This window comes from Oratosquilla oratoria, chromosome 11 (genome assembly GCF_046742065.1).
Source record: "Oratosquilla oratoria isolate Oo_2021 chromosome 11, ASM4674206v1, whole genome shotgun sequence".
In the NCBI taxonomy this organism is placed as follows: Eukaryota; Metazoa; Arthropoda; class Malacostraca; order Stomatopoda; family Squillidae; genus Oratosquilla; species Oratosquilla oratoria.
This window is the reverse complement of record NC_134787.1, coordinates 52328546-52347411: the sequence shown is the minus strand read 5'-3', so window position 1 is coordinate 52347411 and position 18866 is coordinate 52328546. Positions and strand designations below refer to the sequence as shown.

General features: G+C 40.9%; 1 protein-coding gene across 1 annotated transcript in view; it reads left to right on the top strand.

The window, feature by feature from the left end:
- Positions 1–18866, top strand: part of LOC143029824 (phosphatidylinositol 4,5-bisphosphate 3-kinase catalytic subunit delta isoform-like) — a 93661-nt gene that overhangs the window by 41277 nt on the left and 33518 nt on the right. The window contains exon 7 of the mRNA XM_076192884.1: positions 11873–11995. Coding sequence (XP_076048999.1) covers positions 11873–11995 — 123 coding nt within the window. The remainder of the gene's footprint in view (positions 1–11872; positions 11996–18866) is intronic.

The window sequence follows — 18866 nt, the reverse complement described above, 5'->3', positions numbered from 1 at the left end:
CAAGTGTGTCAATATTTCATTCTTTGTTACTTCTATTTCTTCCATAGGGGGGACTTTTTCTTTCCACTCAATCTCTTCAGGTTGTATATTTTCCCTTGTAAACACTGATTTAAAATGTTTGTTCATAATTTCTGCCATTTCCATTTCCTCAGTGTATTCAACTCCTCCTTGTCTTAATTTCTCCAAGTCTTGTTTGTTTTTCAGTTTATTGTTTACAAATCTGTAGAATAGTTTTGGTTGATCTTTACACTTTTCTATAACATCTTTTTCATATTTTCTTTTTTCCTCTCTGCACTTTTGTACATATTCATTTCTATAACAAGTATATATTTTCCATTTTTCAGGTCTGTCTTTTTTCCATCTGTTCCAGGCTTTGTCTCTTTTGTCTTTTAACTCCCTACAACTTTTGTTGTACCAGCATTTTACATATTCTTTTTCTTGTTTTTGTCTTGGGACATACTTTTCCACTCCTTTTTTGTAAATTTTTGTCAAAATATTCCATTTCTCTTCCACTGATGTTTCTTCTTTGTATATTTCTTCCCAGTTTTCTTGTTGGAAGAATTCTCTTATTTTATCAAAGTTTGTTTTTTCATACATCATTCTTCCTTTTCTATATTGTTAATTTCTTTTCATATATTTTTCTTCATTAAGTTCCAGTTCAATCAATATGTGGTCACTTTTACCTATTGGTGTTTTATATTCAATCTTGTCCACTATTCTAGGTTCAGATGTAATTATTAAGTCTAGTCTCGATGGTTCTTCTTCATTTCTATACCTAGTGTTCTCTTGTATCCATTGTGTCATTGAATGGTCAGTAATCATCTCAAGTAGAGCATTTCCCCATGAGTCATCACCACTCTTTACTGTCATTTCTTCCCAGCAGATTTCTTTGCAATTAAAGTCGCCCATCATAACTATTCTTCCTCCGTCTTCCATTATTTTAGTTAATGCTATCTTTGTGTCCTCTAACATACTTTTATGTTCACTCTCCTCCCATGAGGCTGTTTTCGGAGGCACATAATTGATCACAAATTTTCTGCTCTTCTTATCTCTGTCTTCCACTTCTATCATAATCATCTCTACTGTATTCTTTCCATATATGACACCTTTCACGTTTATATCCTTCTTAGTCAGGAACATAACTCCACCCCCTTGTTTTTTCTCTCTGTTTCTAATCCAATAATTGTATGCATCATGTCCTACACTGTTGGGTGGTAGTGGGCCTTTTAATTTTGTTTCTACAATTCCCATTATGTCCGGTTCTTTTTCTTTCAAATAATCATTCAGTTCATTCAATCCTGTTATCAATCCATCTATATTTGTGTAAGACACTCTTAGTTTTCTGCCACTTCCATTGTGTTCTCTGTTTCCCTTATGTTTTTCTTTTGTATGTCGAACTGCTTTATTTTCATGTTCACTACTCTCCAATAGAATCTCTCTTTCTCTGACTCCGTTCTTTCCTCGTTTTTTGCCTTAGCTTCAAGTCTTTTCTGCTTTTCTGCCTCTCTTTCCTCCTTATTCATTTCTCTTTTTATCCATACCTTTTTATATTGATCATTTGTTGCTAGTTTCCCTGTTTTGGATAGAATTTTCTCTGCCGTTGTTTGTGACCTGAATTTAATCTTAATTGGTCTGGTCTTATCTGTACTATATTTTCCGAGTCTGAATTTTTCCTCAATTTCCTTTATAATTTCTGGTTCATCTTCCTGGACTAATTTTAATAAACTGCTTACTCTTTCATTTTCCTCCTTGATTCTTGCGGTTCTATCTGGGTTATGTTTCTCTTCCATTCCTAATATAATTATACATTTCTTTTTGTCAGCTAATTTTCTTACTATATTCTCCTTCTGTCTCATCACTTTAATAACTGAGTCTTCATTATGTTCTTTCAATTGCTGTTTGACTATGTCAGTGAATGAAACCTTATTCCCTTCTTGGGTTGTTCTCCAATTTTTAGCTACTTTAGCTATTGTCTCTCTGTTTTCATTTTTTCATTACTATTCTTCTTCAATTTCTCATTCTCCTCCTTTACATTTCTTAACTGTCTAAGTTAAGTTTCTGTTTGCCTTCTCTAGTTGTTTCAACCTTTCAATTCTCTGGAAAATGGAGTCAACATTACCTAACCTACTTTCCAAGTCCTCGATCACCTTATCAACTCTCTCCTCTAGTCTTATCAGTCGGGGGGGGTTGTGTCCCCCCCACCCTCTTTAAATCCCTGGAACATATTCTCGTCACTTTCTACTGTATTGCTCCTCTCTATACTTCTAATCTTTACATTTTTATTAGACATTTCATCATCGCTCAGTCTTTTGTTTACCTTTCGCTTGTCTGGCTGGGCCAAGTCTACTCCCTCCTCATTTCCTTCCATTTCCCTCAGTAATCCCTCCCCTTTTCCTCTTTCCCTACTTTCCCACTACTCCACGAGCAATTTCCCCCCCACCCTGTAAAAACACTAGGCACTTCTCTTTGCGTTGGGATCCACAGACTTCAGTTTTCTTCAGAACGTCATCCAAGCCGTCCATTCGCTGAAGTGTATTTACCTAGTTGTATTTACCTAGTTGTATTTTACGGGAAGGGGAGCTATGCTCGTGGGGTCCCGTCTTCATATCTCATTTTATCTAAACTATTTTTAAATTCATGTATTGTTTTTGCACACACCACTTTCTCATCTAACTTGTTCCAACTGTCTATTACTCTGTGAGGAAAGCTGTTCTTTTTCAAATCTCTTCTATAGCTGTCTTTTTTTATTTTCTTTCTGTGTCCTCTTGTATTTCTGTCATCCCATTTTATCAGATTCTCTCTATCAGTAATTTCTATGCCTTTCATGATTCTGTAAATAGCTATCAAATCTCCTCTCTCTCTTCTTTGCTCTAGTGTCTGTAGTTTAAGTTTTTGTAGTCTCTCTTCATATGATAGTTTTGAGAGTGTTGGTGCCAGTTTTGTGATTGCTCTTTGTATTCTTTCAAGTTTTTTTATACATTTTTTTTGTACTTGGTGACCATATCGTTGCTGCATATTCTAATCTTGGTCTTATCAGGGTGATTAGGATTTTCCTCACCATTTCTTCATCCAGGTATGTAAATGCCACTTTGATTGTTCTTATTAAATTATAAGTTTCTCCAAAAATCTTATTTATATGTTTCTCAGGTGACATATTATTCATAACAATGACTCCCAGGTCCTTCTCATTTTCTACTTTTTTTATTCCTTCTTCTCCCAAATTATATGATCCTGTTATTCTGTTTTTGCTTTTTCCAAATTCCATTATACTACACTTTTTTGTATTGAACTCCATCTCCCACTTCCTACTCCATTCTTGTACTTTATTTAGATCCCTCTGTAGTGATTCACAATCTTCTTCAGTTTTCACTCTTTTCAGTAGTTTTGCATCATCTGCAAAGAAGCTCATATAGCTTTCAATTCCTTCATCCATATCATTAATATATATAGCAAACATTATTGGGGCCAGAACTGTTCCCTGCGGGACACCGCTTATTACTTCATTCCATTTTGAGTGCTGATCTCTTATCACTACTCTCATTTTTCTTTCTTGCAAAAAGTCTTCCATCCAATTTAGCAATTTACCTTGTATTCCTCCTTCATATTCTAATTTCTTAAGCAACTTCTTATGTGGTACTTTGTCAAAAGCTTTTTTTAGGTCTAGAAATGCACAATCAGCCCATCCATCTCTTTCTTGTATTATATCTATTAGCCTTGAATAGAAACATATTAAATTGGTGACGCATGACCGTCCTTGTCTGAATCCAAATTGCCTTGGATTTAGTACGTTGTTTTTTTCCAAGTATTTTACCCATCTACTTTTGATAATTCTTTCACAAATTTTTGCTATTGTACTTGTTAGAGAGACTGGTCTATAGTTGGTAGGTTCTTCTTTATTTCCTCCTTTATATATAGGTACTATATTTGCTTTTTTCCAATCTTCTGGAACTTTTCCTTCTTTTAAGGAACTGCTTATTATGCTATGTATTTTGTCTGCCAGTTCATTCCTGCATTCTTTCAGAATCCAGTTTGCTATTTCATCTGGCCCATGCGATTTTCTGACATCAAAATTACCCAAGTGTGTCAATATTTCATTCTTTGTTACTTCTATTTCTTCCATAGGGGGGACTTTTTCTTTCCACTCAATCTCTTCAGGTTGTATATTTTCCCTTGTAAACACTGATTTAAAATGTTTGTTCATAATTTCTGCCATTTCCATTTCCTCAGTGTATTCAACTCCTCCTTGTCTCAATTTCTCCAAGTCTTGTTTGTTTTTCAGTTTATTGTTTACAAATCTGTAGAATAGTTTTGGTTGATCTTTACACTTTTCTATAACATCTTTTTCATATTTTCTTTTTTTCTCTCTGCACTTTTGTACATATTCATTTCTATAACCAGTATATATTTTCCATTTTTCAGGTCTTCTGTCTTTTTTCCATCTGGTCCAGGCTTTGTCTCTTTTGTCTTTTAACTCCCTACAACTTTTGTTGTACCAGCATTTTACATATTCTTTTTCTTGTTTTTGTCTTGGGACATACTTTTCCACTCCTTTTTTGTAAATTTTTGTCAAAATATTCCATTTCTCTTCCACTGATGTTTCTTCTTTGTATATTTCTTCCCAGTTTTCTTGTTGGAAGAATTCTCTTATTTTATCAAAGTTTGTTTTTTCATACATCATTCTTCCTTTTCTATATTGTTAATTTCTTTTCATATATTTTTCTTCATTAAGTTCCAGTTCAATCAATATGTGGTCACTTTTACCTATTGGTGTTTTATATTCAATCTTGTCCACTATTCTAGGTTCAGATGTAATTATTAAGTCTAGCCTCGATGGTTCTTCTTCATTTCTATACCTAGTGTTCTCTTGTATCCATTGTGTCATTGAATGGTCAGTAATCATCTCAAGTAGAGCATTTCCCCATGAGTCATCACCACTCTTTACTGTCATTTCTTCCCAGCAGATTTCTTTGCAATTAAAGTCGCCCATCATAACTATTCTTCCTCCGTCTTCCATTATTTTAGTTAATGCTATCTTTGTGTCCTCTAGCATACTTTTATATTCACTCTCCTCCCATGAGGCTGTTTTCGGAGGCACATAATTGATCACAAATTTTCTGCTCTTCTTATCTCTGTCTTCCACTTCTATCATAATCATCTCTACTGTATTCTTTCCATATATGACACCTTTCACGTTTATATCCTTCTTAGTCAGGAACATAACTCCACCCCCTTGCTTTTTCTCTCTGTTTCTAATCCAATAATTGTATGCATCATGTCCTACACTGTTGGGTGGTAGTGGGCCTTTTAATTTTGTTTCTACAATTCCCATTATGTCCGGTTCTTTTTCTTTCAAATAATCATTCAGCTCATTCAATCCTGTTATTAATCCATCTATATTTGTGTAAGACACTCTTAGTTTTCTGCCACTTCCATTGTGTTCTCTGTTTCCCTTATGTTTTTCTTTTGTATGTCGAACTTCCTTAGTTTCATGTTCACTACTCTCCAATAGAATCTCTCTTTCTCTGACTCCGTTCTGTTCTCGTTTTTTGTCTTAGCTTCCAGTCTTTTCTGCTTTTCTTCCTCTCTTTCCTCTTTATTCATTTCTCTTTTTATCCATATATTTTTGTATTGTTCACTTGTTGCTAGTTTCCCTGTTTTGGATAAGATATTCTCTGCCGTTGTTTGTGACTTGAATTTAATCTTAATTGGTCTGGTCTTGTCTGTGCTATACTTTCCGAGTCTAAATTTCTCTTCGATTTGTTTCATAATTCCTGGTTCATCTTCCTGAACTGATTCTAGTAATTGGCTTACTTTTTCATTTTCCTCTTTGATTCTTGTGGTTCTATCTGTGTTGTGTTTCTCTTCCATTCCTAATATAATTATACATTTCTTCTTGTCTGCTAAATCCCTTACTATATTCTCCTTTTGTCTCATCACTTTAATAACTGAGTCTTCAGTATGTTCTTTCAATTGCTGTTTGACTATGTCAGTGAATGAAATCTTATTTCCTTCTTGGGTTTGCTTCCAATTTTTACTTTCTTTAGCTATTGTTTCTCTGTTTTCTTTACTATTCTTCTTCAATTCCTCATTCTCCCCCTTTACCTCTCTTAACTGTCTTTTTAGTTCTTCTATTTCATCAGTTAAGTTTTTATTCGCCTTTTCCAGTTCTTCCAATCTTTCAACCCTTTGTAAAATGGTGTTCATATGACCTAACCTACTCTCCAAGTCCTCGATCACTTTATCAACCTTCTTCTCTAGTCTTGTCAGTCGGGGGGGGTTTGTGTCCCCCCCACTCTCTTTAAATCCCTTGAAAATATTCTCATCACTTTCTGCTATATTGCTCCTATCTATACCTCTAATCTTCACATTCCTATTAGACATGTCGTTATCATCCAACTCGTCTTGGGGTCGTTTGTCTACCTTACGGCGGCCCGTCAGGGCCATTTCCTCCACCTCCTCATTACCTTCCATTTCCCCAGCAATCCCTCCCCCTCTCCTCTTTCCTTACTTTCCCACTACCCCACGAGCAATTTCCCCCCACCCTGCAAATACAAAAAGGCACTTCTCTTTGCGTTGGTATCCACAATCTGCACTTTTCTTCAGAGCGTTCTTCAAGCCGTCCGTTCGTTGAAAGTGTGTGTATTTACCTAGTTGTATTTACCTAGTTGTATTTTACGGGAAGGGGAGCTATGCTCGTGAGGTCCCGTCTTCATATCTCATTTTATCTAAACTATTTTTAAATTCATGTATTGTTTTTGCACACACCACTTTCTCATCTAACTTGTTCCAACTGTCTATTGCTCTGTGAGGAAAGCTGTTCTTTTTCAAATCTCTTCTATAGTTGTCTTTTTTTATTTTCTTTCCGTGTCCTCTTGTATTTCTGTCATCCCATTTTATCAGATTCTCTCTATCAGTAATTTCTATGCCTTTCATGATTCTGTAAATAGCTATCAAATCTCCTCTCTCTCTTCTTTGCTCTAGTGTCTGTAGTTTAAGTTTTTGTAGTCTCTCTTCATATGATAGTTTTGAGAGTGTTGGTGCCAGTTTTGTAATTGCTCTTTGTATTCTTTCAAGTTTTTTTATACATTTTTTTGTACTTGGTGACCATATCGTTGCTGCATATTCCAATCTTGGTCTTATCAGGGTGATTAGGATTTTCCTCACCATTTCTTCATCCAGGTATGTAAATGCCACTTTGATTGTTCTTATTAAATTATAAGTTTCTCCAAAAATCTTATTTATATGTTTCTCAGGTGACATATTATTCATAACAATGACTCCCAGGTCCCTCTCATTTTCTACTCTTTTTATTCCTTCTTCTCCCAAATTATATGATCCTGTTATTCTGTTTTTGCTTTTTCCAAATTCCATTATACTACACTTTTTTGTATTGAACTCCATCTCCCACTTCCTACTCCATTCTTGTACTTTATTTAGATCTCTCTGTAGTGATTCACAATCCTCTTCAGTTTTCACTCTTTTCAGTAATTTTGCATCATCTGCAAAGAAGCTCATATAGCTTTCAATTCCTTCATCCATATCATTAATATATATAGCAAACATTATTGGGGCCAGAACTGTTCCCTGCGGGACACCGCTTATTACTTCATTCCATTTTGAGTGCTGATCTCTTATCACTACTCTCATTTTTCTTTCTTGCAAAAAGTCTTCCATCCAATTTAGCAATTTACCTTGTATTCCTCCTTCATATTCTAATTTCTTAAGCAACTTCTTATGTGGTACTTTGTCAAAAGCTTTTTTAGGTCTAGAAATGCACAATCAGCCCATCCATCTCTTTCTTGTATTATATCTATTAGTCTTGAATAGAAACATATTAAATTGGTGACGCATGATCGTCCTTGTCTGAATCCAAATTGCCTTGGATTTAGTACGTTGTTTTTTTCCAAGTATTTTACCCATCTACTTTTGATAATTCTTTCACATATTTTTGCTATTGTACTTGTTAGAGAGACTGGTCTATAGTTGGTAGGTTCTTCTTTATTTCCTCCTTTATATATAGGTACTATATTTGCTTTTTTCCAATCTTCTGGAACTTTTCCTTCTTTTAAGGAACTGCTTATTATGCTATGTATTTTGTCTGCCAGTTCATTCCTACATTCTTTCAGAATCCAGTTTGCTATTTCATCTGGCCCATGCGATTTTCTGACATCAAAATTACCCAAGTGTGTCAATATTTCATTCTTTGTTACTTCTATTTCTTCCATAGGGGGGACTTTTTCCTTCCACTCAATCTCTTCAGGTTGTATATTTTCCCTTGTAAACACTGATTTAAAATGTTTGTTCATAATTTCTGCCATTTCCATTTCCTCAGTGTATTCAACTCCTTGTCTTAATTTCTCCAAGTCTTGTTTGTTTTTCAGTTTATTGTTTACAAATCTGTAGAATAGTTTTGGTTGATCTTTACACTTTTCTATAACATCTTTTTCATATTTTCTTTTTTCCTCTCTGCACTTTTGTACATATTCATTTCTATAACAAGTATATATTTTCCATTTTTCAGGTCTTCTGTCTTTTTTCCATCTGGTCCAGGCTTTGTCTCTTTTGTCTTTTAACTCCCTACAACTTTTGTTGTACCAGCATTTTACATATTCTTTTTCTTGTTTTTGTCTTGGGACATACTTTTCCACTCCTTTTTTGTAAATTTTTGTCAAAATATTCCATTTCTCTTCCACTGATGTTTCTTCTTTGTATATTTCTTCCCAGTTTTCTTGTTGGAAGAATTCTCTTATTTTATCAAAGTTTGTTTTTTCATACATCATTCTTCCTTTTCTATATTGTTCATTTCTTTTCATATATTTTTCTTCATTAAGTTCCAGTTCAATCAATATGTGGTCACTTTTACCTATTGGTGTTTTATATTCAATCTTGTCCACTATTCTAGGTTCAGATGTAATTATTAAGTCTAGTCTCGATGGTTCTTCTTCATTTCTATACCTAGTGTTCTCTTGTATCCATTGTGTCATTGAATGGTCAGTAATCATCTCAAGTAGAGCATTTCCCCATGAGTCATCACCACTCTTTACTGTCATTTCTTCCCAGCAGATTTCTTTGCAATTAAAGTCGCCCATCATAACTATTCTTCCTCCGTCTTCAATTATTTTAGTTAATGCTATCTTTGTGTCCTCTAACATACTTTTATATTCACTCTCCTCCCATGAGGCTGTTTTCGGAGGCACATAATTGATCACAAATTTTCTGCTCTTCTTATCTCGGTCTTCCACTTCTATCATAATCATCTCTACTGTATTCTTTCCATATATGACACCTTTCACGTTTATATCCTTCTTAGTCAGGAACATAACTCCACCCCCTTGTTTTTTCTCTCTGTTTCTAATCCAATAATTGTATGCATCATGTCCTACACTGTTGGGTGGTAGTGGGCCTTTTAATTTTGTTTCTACAATTCCCATTATGTCCGGTTCTTTTTCTTTCAAATAATCATTCAGTTCATTCAATCCTGTTATCAATCCATCTATATTTGTGTAAGACACTCTTAGTTTTCTGCCACTTCCATTGTGTTCTCTGTTTCCCTTATGTTTTTCTTTTGTATGTCGAACTGCTTTATTTTCATGTTCACTACTCTCCAATAGAATCTCTCTTTCTCTGACTCCGTTATTTCCTCGTTTTTTGCCTTAGCTTCAAGTCTTTTCTGCTTTTCTGCCTCTCTTTCCTCCTTATTCATTTCTCTTTTTATCCATACCTTTTTATATTGATCATTTGTTGCTAGTTTCCCTGTTTTGGATAGAATTTTCTCTGCCGTTGTTTGTGACCTGAATTTAATCTTAATTGGTCTGGTCTTATCTGTACTATATTTTCCGAGTCTGAATTTTTCCTCAATTTCCTTTATAATTTCTGGTTCATCTTCCTGAACTAGTTTTAGTAAACTGCTTACTCTTTCATTTTCCTCCTTGATTCTTTCTGTTCTATCTGTTTTATTTTTCTATTCCATTCCTAATATAATTATACATTTCTTTTTGTCTGCTAAGTCTCTTACTATATTCTCCTTCTGTCTCATCACTTTAATAACTGAGTCTTCATTATGTTCTTTCAATTGCTGTTTGACTATGTCAGTGAATGAAACCTTATTCCCTTCTTGGGTTGTTCTCCAATTTTTAGCTACTTTAGCTATTGTCTCTCTGTTTTCATTACTATTCTTCTTCAATTTCTCATTCTCCTCCTTTACATTTCTTAACTGTCTTTTTAGGTCCTCTATTTCATCAGTTAAGTTTCTGTTTGCCTTCTCTAGTTGTTCCAACCTTTCAATTCTCTGGAAAATGGAGTCAACATTACCTAACCTACTTTCCAAGTCCTCGATCACCTTATCAATTCTCTCCTCTAGTCTTATCAGTCGGGGAGGGGGGGTTGTGTCCCCCCCACCCTCTTTAAATCCCTGGAACATATTCTCGTCACTTTCTACTGTATTGCTCCTCTCTATACTTCTAATCTTTACATTTTTATTAGACATTTCATCATCGCTCAGTCTTTTGTTTACCTTTCGCTTGTCTGGCTGGGCCAAGTCTACTCCCTCCTCATTTCCTTCCATTTCCCTCAGTAATCCCTCCCCTTTTCCTCTTTCACTACTTTCCCACTACTCCACGAGCAATTTCCCCCCCACCCTGTAAAAACACTAGGCACTTCTCTTTGCGTTGGGATCCACAGACTTCAGTTTTCTTCAGAACGTCATCCAAGCCGTCCATTCGCTGAAGTGTGTGTGTGTGTGTGTGTATATATATATATATATATATATATATATATATATATATATACATATAAGGGAGAGCGACTGGAGGAAGTGGATATTTTTAGATACTTGGGTTCAAATGTGGAGGTGGAATGTAGATTGAGAGAAGCAAGTAAAAGCCTTGGTGGATTAAAAAGTGTAATGAGGAATAGACATTTGGGAATGGATGCTAAGAGGAGACTGTATGAAGGAGTGATTGTGCCAACAGCACTGTATGGGGCAGAAACATGGAACATAAGAGAGGAAGAGAGAAGGGGTTTGAATGTGTTTGAGATGAGTTTTCTGAGAAGTATGATGGGGGTTACTAGGCTAGATAGAGTGAGAAATGAGGAGGTGAGGAGGAGAACAGGGGTGGAAAGGGAGTTGGGAGATAGGGTTGATGAAAGAGTATTGGGATGGTTTGGACACATGGAAAGAATGAGTGAAGAAAGACTAGTAAAAGAGGTATGGAAGGCAGATGTGGAGGGAGTGAACATGATGGGGCATCCTAGGATGAGATGGATGGATGGGATGAAGGGGGCTCTAGGGAAGAGGGGAATGTATGTTGAGGAAGGACAGGAGAGGACAGAAGACAGAGGTGAATGGAGAATGGTTGTATATGGATGATGTTGTGATGCATGAGGTGGAATGGTTGGGGGAATGGGGGGTTGAGGTAGTATGTGTGAGCAAAATTTGACGCAACCCAAAGGGATTTCTTCCCGTCTTCTCCTGTTATGCATGGGGGACGGAGAGGGGGGTCGCCGATTTAATGAAGCGGCCTTGCTGTGGATGTGCTGTGCCTTGCGACACTGGCTCTGACCCAGGGCAGTGGACAAGGTGCAGGGATGACCTGTCATCCAGGAGGTGCTAAGATGGGAGGGAGGGTGGAGGGGGAGTGGAGTGTATTTAGGGATGGAATGTGTGGGAATGGTTTTATGCCTTTTTCTTTTTGGCTACCTCCCTTGTAAGGGGGAAAAAGCCTTGGTATATGTATGTATGTATATATATATATATATATATATATATATATATATATATATATATGCATGTGTGTGTATTTATCTAGTTTGCCTAGTTGTATTATATGGGAAGGGAGCCATGCTTGTAGTGACCCATTATTGTATCTTTCAGAAACCCATATTGCTTGAGGTAAGCCCACAGAAGAAGCCAAAAGAATTGCTGGCCATGTATTTCACCAAAGATGAGGAAAATGAAGGAAGTGACTGGACAGCTTTAAAAGAATTGAAATTGAAGGTATTTATTAGATAAAGACATAATTGAAAAAGGAAGGGGATATTCCATTTTTATGTTTTTCAGTGCACTACAATGTATTTTGCCCTAAGAATAACATGTTATTGACAATTTCTGTAGTTTCCTAACAAAATGTTGACACAGTTTGTCAGTTTTGTCAGCAACTTTCACAAGGCACAGCTGAGCTTGTAATGAATTTGGCATTGTCTATCACATCTGTTTTGCCAAAACACAACTATGTTAAAGTCCCATTAACAACTGTTTTTGGAACCAGATGCTTCCTTAAGTTTGATATCAATGTCTATAAGTCAGTTTCACCTAGAAGTTGCTCAGTGATTTTTTTATATGTTCAATGGATGGATCGATTCCCCCTTTCCATGAAGACACAATAAATCATAATTATAAAACACCATATTGTTCCGAAGAATACAAACTCTTCGGTACTCCTTACACTAGGATACTCTCGCGTAGCGCGAATATTTCTACTGCGAAATTAAAATCCTCACTCTGTGGGTCTGGGCAACGCTTATCCTCAGTAAGGGGCCCCATTGGGGCAAGGGGGGGGGCCCTTGCCCTCCACCACAAGTCTCGCACACTATAACCATTCTCTTCGCAGTAGTGACCGCGTTAACATCTCTCTACTATACATGTTTAGTTTTTATCGGTTTCCCCCTTAATGGGCCGATTCTCAGTCAAACTCCATTATTAGCGCGGCAGCGAACCGTTAATTACTCAGCGGTTCTATGTTTACGTCGGTGCCGAAAATCAAGCAATCTGCTTCGATTGTCGCCAGCTCACTCTAAGGACGCTAAGGAGTTCGTCGTCCTTCAATTTCATCGGGGTTTTCCCTACGCCATCCTGTGTCCTGGAATTATTAAGTGCTTCTCCATTTCCTGTATTATTCCCTTAACCGCCACCGGGTATCCTACCCTTCATTGTAAGTATGGAATCTGGTTCCAGTATTGTTGTGGTTTCGCCGAAGGGTGATAGGGGGAAAGGTGCGCAAGCATAGAAAATGGCTTCCCTCTTCACCCCCCCAAAAACAAGGGAAGGCGGCCTACGGCTTCGGAGGAGACGAGCAATTCTCTCCCTCCTCCACGGCGTAGTAGACAGGAAGCCAAGTTGTCCTTTATTCCTTTAAACCTGGACGGTTAGCGTAGATGGACATGCGCCTCAGGCCACCTCTAGCTACCGTTCCTGTACGAGCTTTTCCCGGATGAGGTCGCTTGCGGCTTGCCCTCGCCCATCCCAGAAACTCAACATTCGCCAGGAAGGTGGTACAACGCCACTTCGAGTCATTCTCAGGCCAAGTTGTCCTCTTCCTTCAACCGGGACGGTTAGCGTAGACGGACATGCGCGTCAAGCCACCGCTAGCTACCGTTCCTGTACGACATTTTTCCCGGATGTGGTCGCTTGCGGCTGCCCCCGAAACTCGACGCCGGCACGGACAAAGGGGGGGGGGGGCAAAGAGCCCCTTAGTCTCTTCTACTCAGGAATCCCGCAGTACGCACAAAAGAGCCGGGTGATCAACGGTGACCTTTCCATGCCCTTTGCTCACAGGGACAGAGATCAGGGACGAGGTTGCAGACGCGGTGTTTCTCGCTGACCGGATGCTACGTCGGCGGAGGACGCGGACAGTTGTCTCCCCCCTCCTAAGCGTAGTAAACGGAATGGTTGTACAATAGCCGCCCCCGCGAATCCCCCCGGGTACGAGCTTTTTCCCGGATGCGTCCTCCGGCCCCGCGACGCTGCTGGCGGCTCCGCCCCCCCACGGACAAAGGAGCCGAGTTCGGAGATTCGGAGCGCGTCGGCCTCTTCTCCTCCTCGGGTGGCCCCCACATCCACCTTCCACCCGTCGTCAGACGAGCCGGGTCATCGCCGGAACCCTTTCTATGCCCATTGGGCAGGAAGCCCGAGATGTGCCCACGCGCGCGTTCGTCGTGGGTGACTCAGCTTCGTCCATTGGAGGCAGTCTCCCCTTGGCGTCTCCCGGACCATCCGCACCCAGGCGGGACTCATCAAGCGGACATTCCCCGGACCTCCTCCCCACTCTCTGTTCACTCGTCACTCCCGAAAGAAGAGGAAGCCACATTCGAGTCTGACATCTTCATGACGGCCAACTCTCAGAAAGCCCAGCCTCCTCCCCTCCACCTTCCATGGAGTACGTAGACGGCGAGAGCCATGGCCCAGGCCTCCGACGCTCTCGCAACAAGGACGACCGAGAAGACGCGTTGGCTTCCGGTCCCATTGGAACACCAGAAGCGCTTCTACACCCCATCGGGGTCAACCCTCGGAGCAGCCTCGATCCCGGCGAGGTTACCAGAGCTGGTTAGGCGGACGCCGAGTCGCTGCGCAGACGAAACGTCCTCCTCTCTGGCAGGGAAGTCAGCAACCACCTTCAATCACTGGCTCTGTCCCTGGCGGTGAACTCCTGGCTAGAACGCCTCCTTGCCTCGGCGTGGGAGTTCTTACCCGCACTACAACCCCAGGAAGAATGCGACCTCCAGGCTTTTTGGCAAGCGCGAGCAGAGCCCTGAAGCATCAGGTTTCCTGTCTCTCAACGTCCTGGGCCAACTTCGAGTCCCGCAGGAGAGACACCATCCTCGGGGACCCCAGTGACCCCCTCCTCAGGGAGATTTATGCTCACCCACGCGCTGATTCCCCCGGATATGGTGGACTCCGAGATCCTAGACGCAAACATTATAGAGGCTCCGGACTCCCCCACAGGACTCCTAGGAATTCGCCAGCCCCTCCGCACAAGATAGGGGGTTGCCTCTCCCTCTACTGGAGAGCATGGGAAGAGGCCGGGGCGGAAGACTGGACCTACTAAGTCATTAAGACGGGCTATTGTCTTCCCTTTTCCACTGTCCCAAACCTCTCCCTCTATCCCATCCAAGTCAGCAGCTTCCACCCGGACTCGGCTCGCGGGCGGGCCCTAGCGGAGGAATCCTCCGTTCTGCTCCAGACAGGAACTTTAGTGGAAGTCTCGACTCCGGACCCAGGGTTCTTCTCACGGCTATTCCTAGTAGAAAAGACAACAGGGGTGTGGAGACCAGTCATCTATTTGTCTCCACTCAACAAGTTCCTTTTCCCTGACGAAGTTCCGAATGGCCACCCCAGAGTCCGTAAGGGCGTCTATCAGGGAAGGGAACTTCATGGTGTCGCTGGACCTCCAAGATGCATTCCGCCCAGCTTTGCCAAGAACACCTGAGAATGGTCCTAACCTTTGTCCTGAAATTGGGCACAGTAGTCCACCCGGAAAAGTCAGATTTCTTACCAGAACAGAGAGTCACGTACCTGGGTATGGTCCTGGACTCCTCCCTAATGGAATCCTTCCCAGTAGGAAAGGGGATCCCGAATCTCGCATCTCTTGTTGACAGGCACTATCGACCAGGTTCCTGACGGCTACACAATGCCAAATCCTCCTGGGCCATATGGCCTCCATAGAGAAATTAATCCCCTGGAGTAGACAAAGAATGCGACCGCTACAGTGGCTCCTCAAGTCTCAGTGGGTCCCGCAAGAGGGAGAACCCCTACAACACATCTCCCTCACCGAAGAAGTCAAGGATTCTCTTCTCTGGTGGAAGGCCCATGCAACCTTCTCATGGGGATGCCCCTCGGCCCATCTCCCCCCGAAGTCCTCCTGTTCTCCGATGCCTCCAAGGAGGGCTGGGGAGCCCACCTCAACGACGATCACATCAGCGGTTCCTGGTCCACAGTCGAGCGGACAGCCCATATCAATTGGCTTGAGTTGAAAGCAGTACTCCTGGCTCTCCGTCACTTCAAGGATCAAGTCTCAGGAAAAGTAGTGGGCATAATGTCGGACAATTCCTTGGTAGTAGCCTACCTGAACGAGCAAGGGGGGCACAGTCTCCCAGGAACTATGCCTTCTGATGATGGACATCCTCAACCTAGCCAAGAATCTCCAGGTGTCACTCAAAGCCCGTTACATCCCGGGGAAGAGGAATGTCTGGGCGGACCACCTCGGCAGGAAGAATCAGATAATCAACACAGAATGGTCCCTCTATCGAGAGGTAGCGAACTTCATCCTCAGCAAATGGGGCTCCCCTCTAGTGGACCTTTTTGCAATGAGATGGAATCACCAACTCCCAATATATTTCAGCCCTTTCCTGGATCCTCTGACAGCAGGAGAAAACGCTCTTCTGCAAAGTTGGGACAACCTGGACTCCTACGCTTTCCCACCATTTCCCTTGCTCCAGAAGGTACTCCTCAGAGCAAGACACGCATCCTACCTTCGGATGACTTTGATCGCTCTTTGGTGGCCCGAAGCCCCATGGTTTCCGGACGCCCTCGAGCTAGCAGTAGAAGAGCCTCTGGCCCTTCAGGGAAGACCAGATCTTCTGTATCCACCCATCAACGGGCCTTGGCACAAGAACCCTTCAGCACTCAATCTTCACGCGTTCAGACTATAGTCCAGATCCTCCTAAAGAAGGGTTTTCCCAGAGAAGTGGTTGAGGACATGTCCGCTCCTATTTGCTCTTCCTCAGCTAACCTTTATCAAGGGAAATGCACCTTTGCAAAATGGTGCCACTCCAGGAAGTTAGTCCCAGTTCGAGCCACCATTCCTGAGATCGCCTCCTTCCACGTCCTCAGGAAGTCCAGGAAGATCTCCCTCTCGGCAGTACAAAGCTATAGGGCAGCTCTAAATCAGGTGTTTTCTCTGAAGGGCATGGTCCTAGCCCTTTCACAGGAAATTTCCATGCTCTTCAGGCACTTCAAAGATCATGCCCCCCCCAGGGAAATCAGTTCTCCTCCGCGGGATGTGGCATTAGTCCTGAACTCTCTGAGGGGTCCCCCTTACGAACCTCTCCGAGAGGCACATCTGAAGGACCTCTCCTAGAGGACAGTTTTTTCTGCTAGCCCTGGCATCTTCCAAGAGAGTAGGGGAGTTACATGCCATCTCTTATAGAGTCGCCCATTCCAAAGGATGGAAAGAGGTCTCCTTCACTTTCATGCCTCAATTCATTGCCAAAACAAAGATCCTGCCAAATCCGACCCTAGATTCTGGTCCTTTAGTGTTCCATCCTTAGACGAATTTGCAGGGGGAGAATAGACTGAAACAGTTCTATGCCCGGTACAAGCCATCCGGACCTACCTCAAGAGAACCGAACATCTTCGACCAGAATTAAAGTGGTTGTTCATCTCTACTAAAGGTAGCCCATCACTAAGAATTCCATTTCTTACTGGACAATGGAAGTCATCCGCAGAGCCTGCGACATGAACCACACAGATTGCCCATGACCTGAGGGCAGTAGGGACCTCCCTAGTCATCAGAAAGAATCGGTCAGTCAACCAGGTTCTTCAAGCAGGTATATGGAAGAGCCAGAATACGTTCACTTCCTTTTACCTCAAAGAAGTTATGCGGGAATCTTTAGGGAACTTATCTTTGGGCCCCATAGTGGCCGCCCAAGAAGTCCTGAAAATGATATACCCCTCCTCAAGAGCACACAGCCGACCCTGACAACTCATCCAGGTTCTGGCTCGGCAACTGCAGGGATAACTTTCTAAAGTCCTTCTCATACTCTTACATTCCCTTACCTCACCCGCGGGCTCTCAAGCATTCCAAGGGAATCAATTCAAGCCCTTCAGTGGTACAAAAGTGATTATAACCTTTCTGTCTCCACTCCAGGGAACAGAAAGGGGTGCACTTCAAAGTGAGGGGAATGTATAGGGGTCTGGTCAACATAGTCTTAGCACACTAGATTTTCCTTACAGCGGTTTCCCAGGCTAGATAACAACTTCCTTCCCTCCTAAGTCCGAGTCTCCTAGTGTAAGGAGTACCGAAGAGTTTGTATTCTTCGGAACAAATGTAATTTTCACAGGAAAATTAATTTTTCCCTGATACAAACCTGAGGTACTCCTTACCTTTAATGGCCCTCCTCAACCACCCCTCTAAATAGTTCCTTCTCCTTGCCTGACAACCTTGTGCTTAAATCATACCTGGCTCAGAGAATGGTTATAGTGTGCGAGACTTGTGGTGGAGGGCAAGGGCCCCCCCCCCCTTGCCCCAATGGGGTCCCTTACTGAGGATAAGCGTTGCCCAGACCCACAGAATGAGGATTTTAATTTCGCAGTAGAAATATTCGCGCTACGCGAGAGTATCCTACTGTAAGGAGTACCTCAGGTTTGTATCAGGGAAAAATTAATTTTCCTGTGAAAATTACATTTTTGTATGGAATTTGTTTAAAAAATATTTTTACTAAAAAAAACATTCTTCATTCACCTAAAACAGTGCTAAAAAAGAAAAAAAAAAATCCATGTCTGAAACTAAGAGTTGCTTGTAACCCTTCCTATCATGTACAGATTTTGACCTAATGAAAGTATTATTATACAGTAAGTTAATCTATCATAAGTTTGTGAGCTTCACCTGATGAAGGCATTTCACATCTTTTCATTATAAATTAGTACATATTTTGTTGCTATTGTTTAGTAGAAGTAATTTATAAATATTTTTACACCTGATGCTAAAAGTTCCAATAATCTAACAAAACTAATGTTCATGTAATAGTTGATACTCAATTTTCCGTAAAAAAAAATTGACCTTAAAGTTTGATGCTGTGGACATAATAATATTAGTTCATATGTCTGATTTTTGTCTTCCTTTAGCGAGACTTTAACTTCCTATAATTCCTATCTCTGCTTCTTCACCTATGAATGGCTACTGCTGCAGACAGCTACTGTTTTTCTCTCATGTCTGTAATGTTTCACAGGGTTTTGTCTGTGATTTGAGAGTACGCATTCATTACCCATTCCACTTTTCTTTGAAATATGTAGAAAAAAAACTTTCAATTTTTTCTTGTAATATAGTTCAGTAAAGTTTGTCATCAGTCACTGAAACTGGTTTCACTTCTGT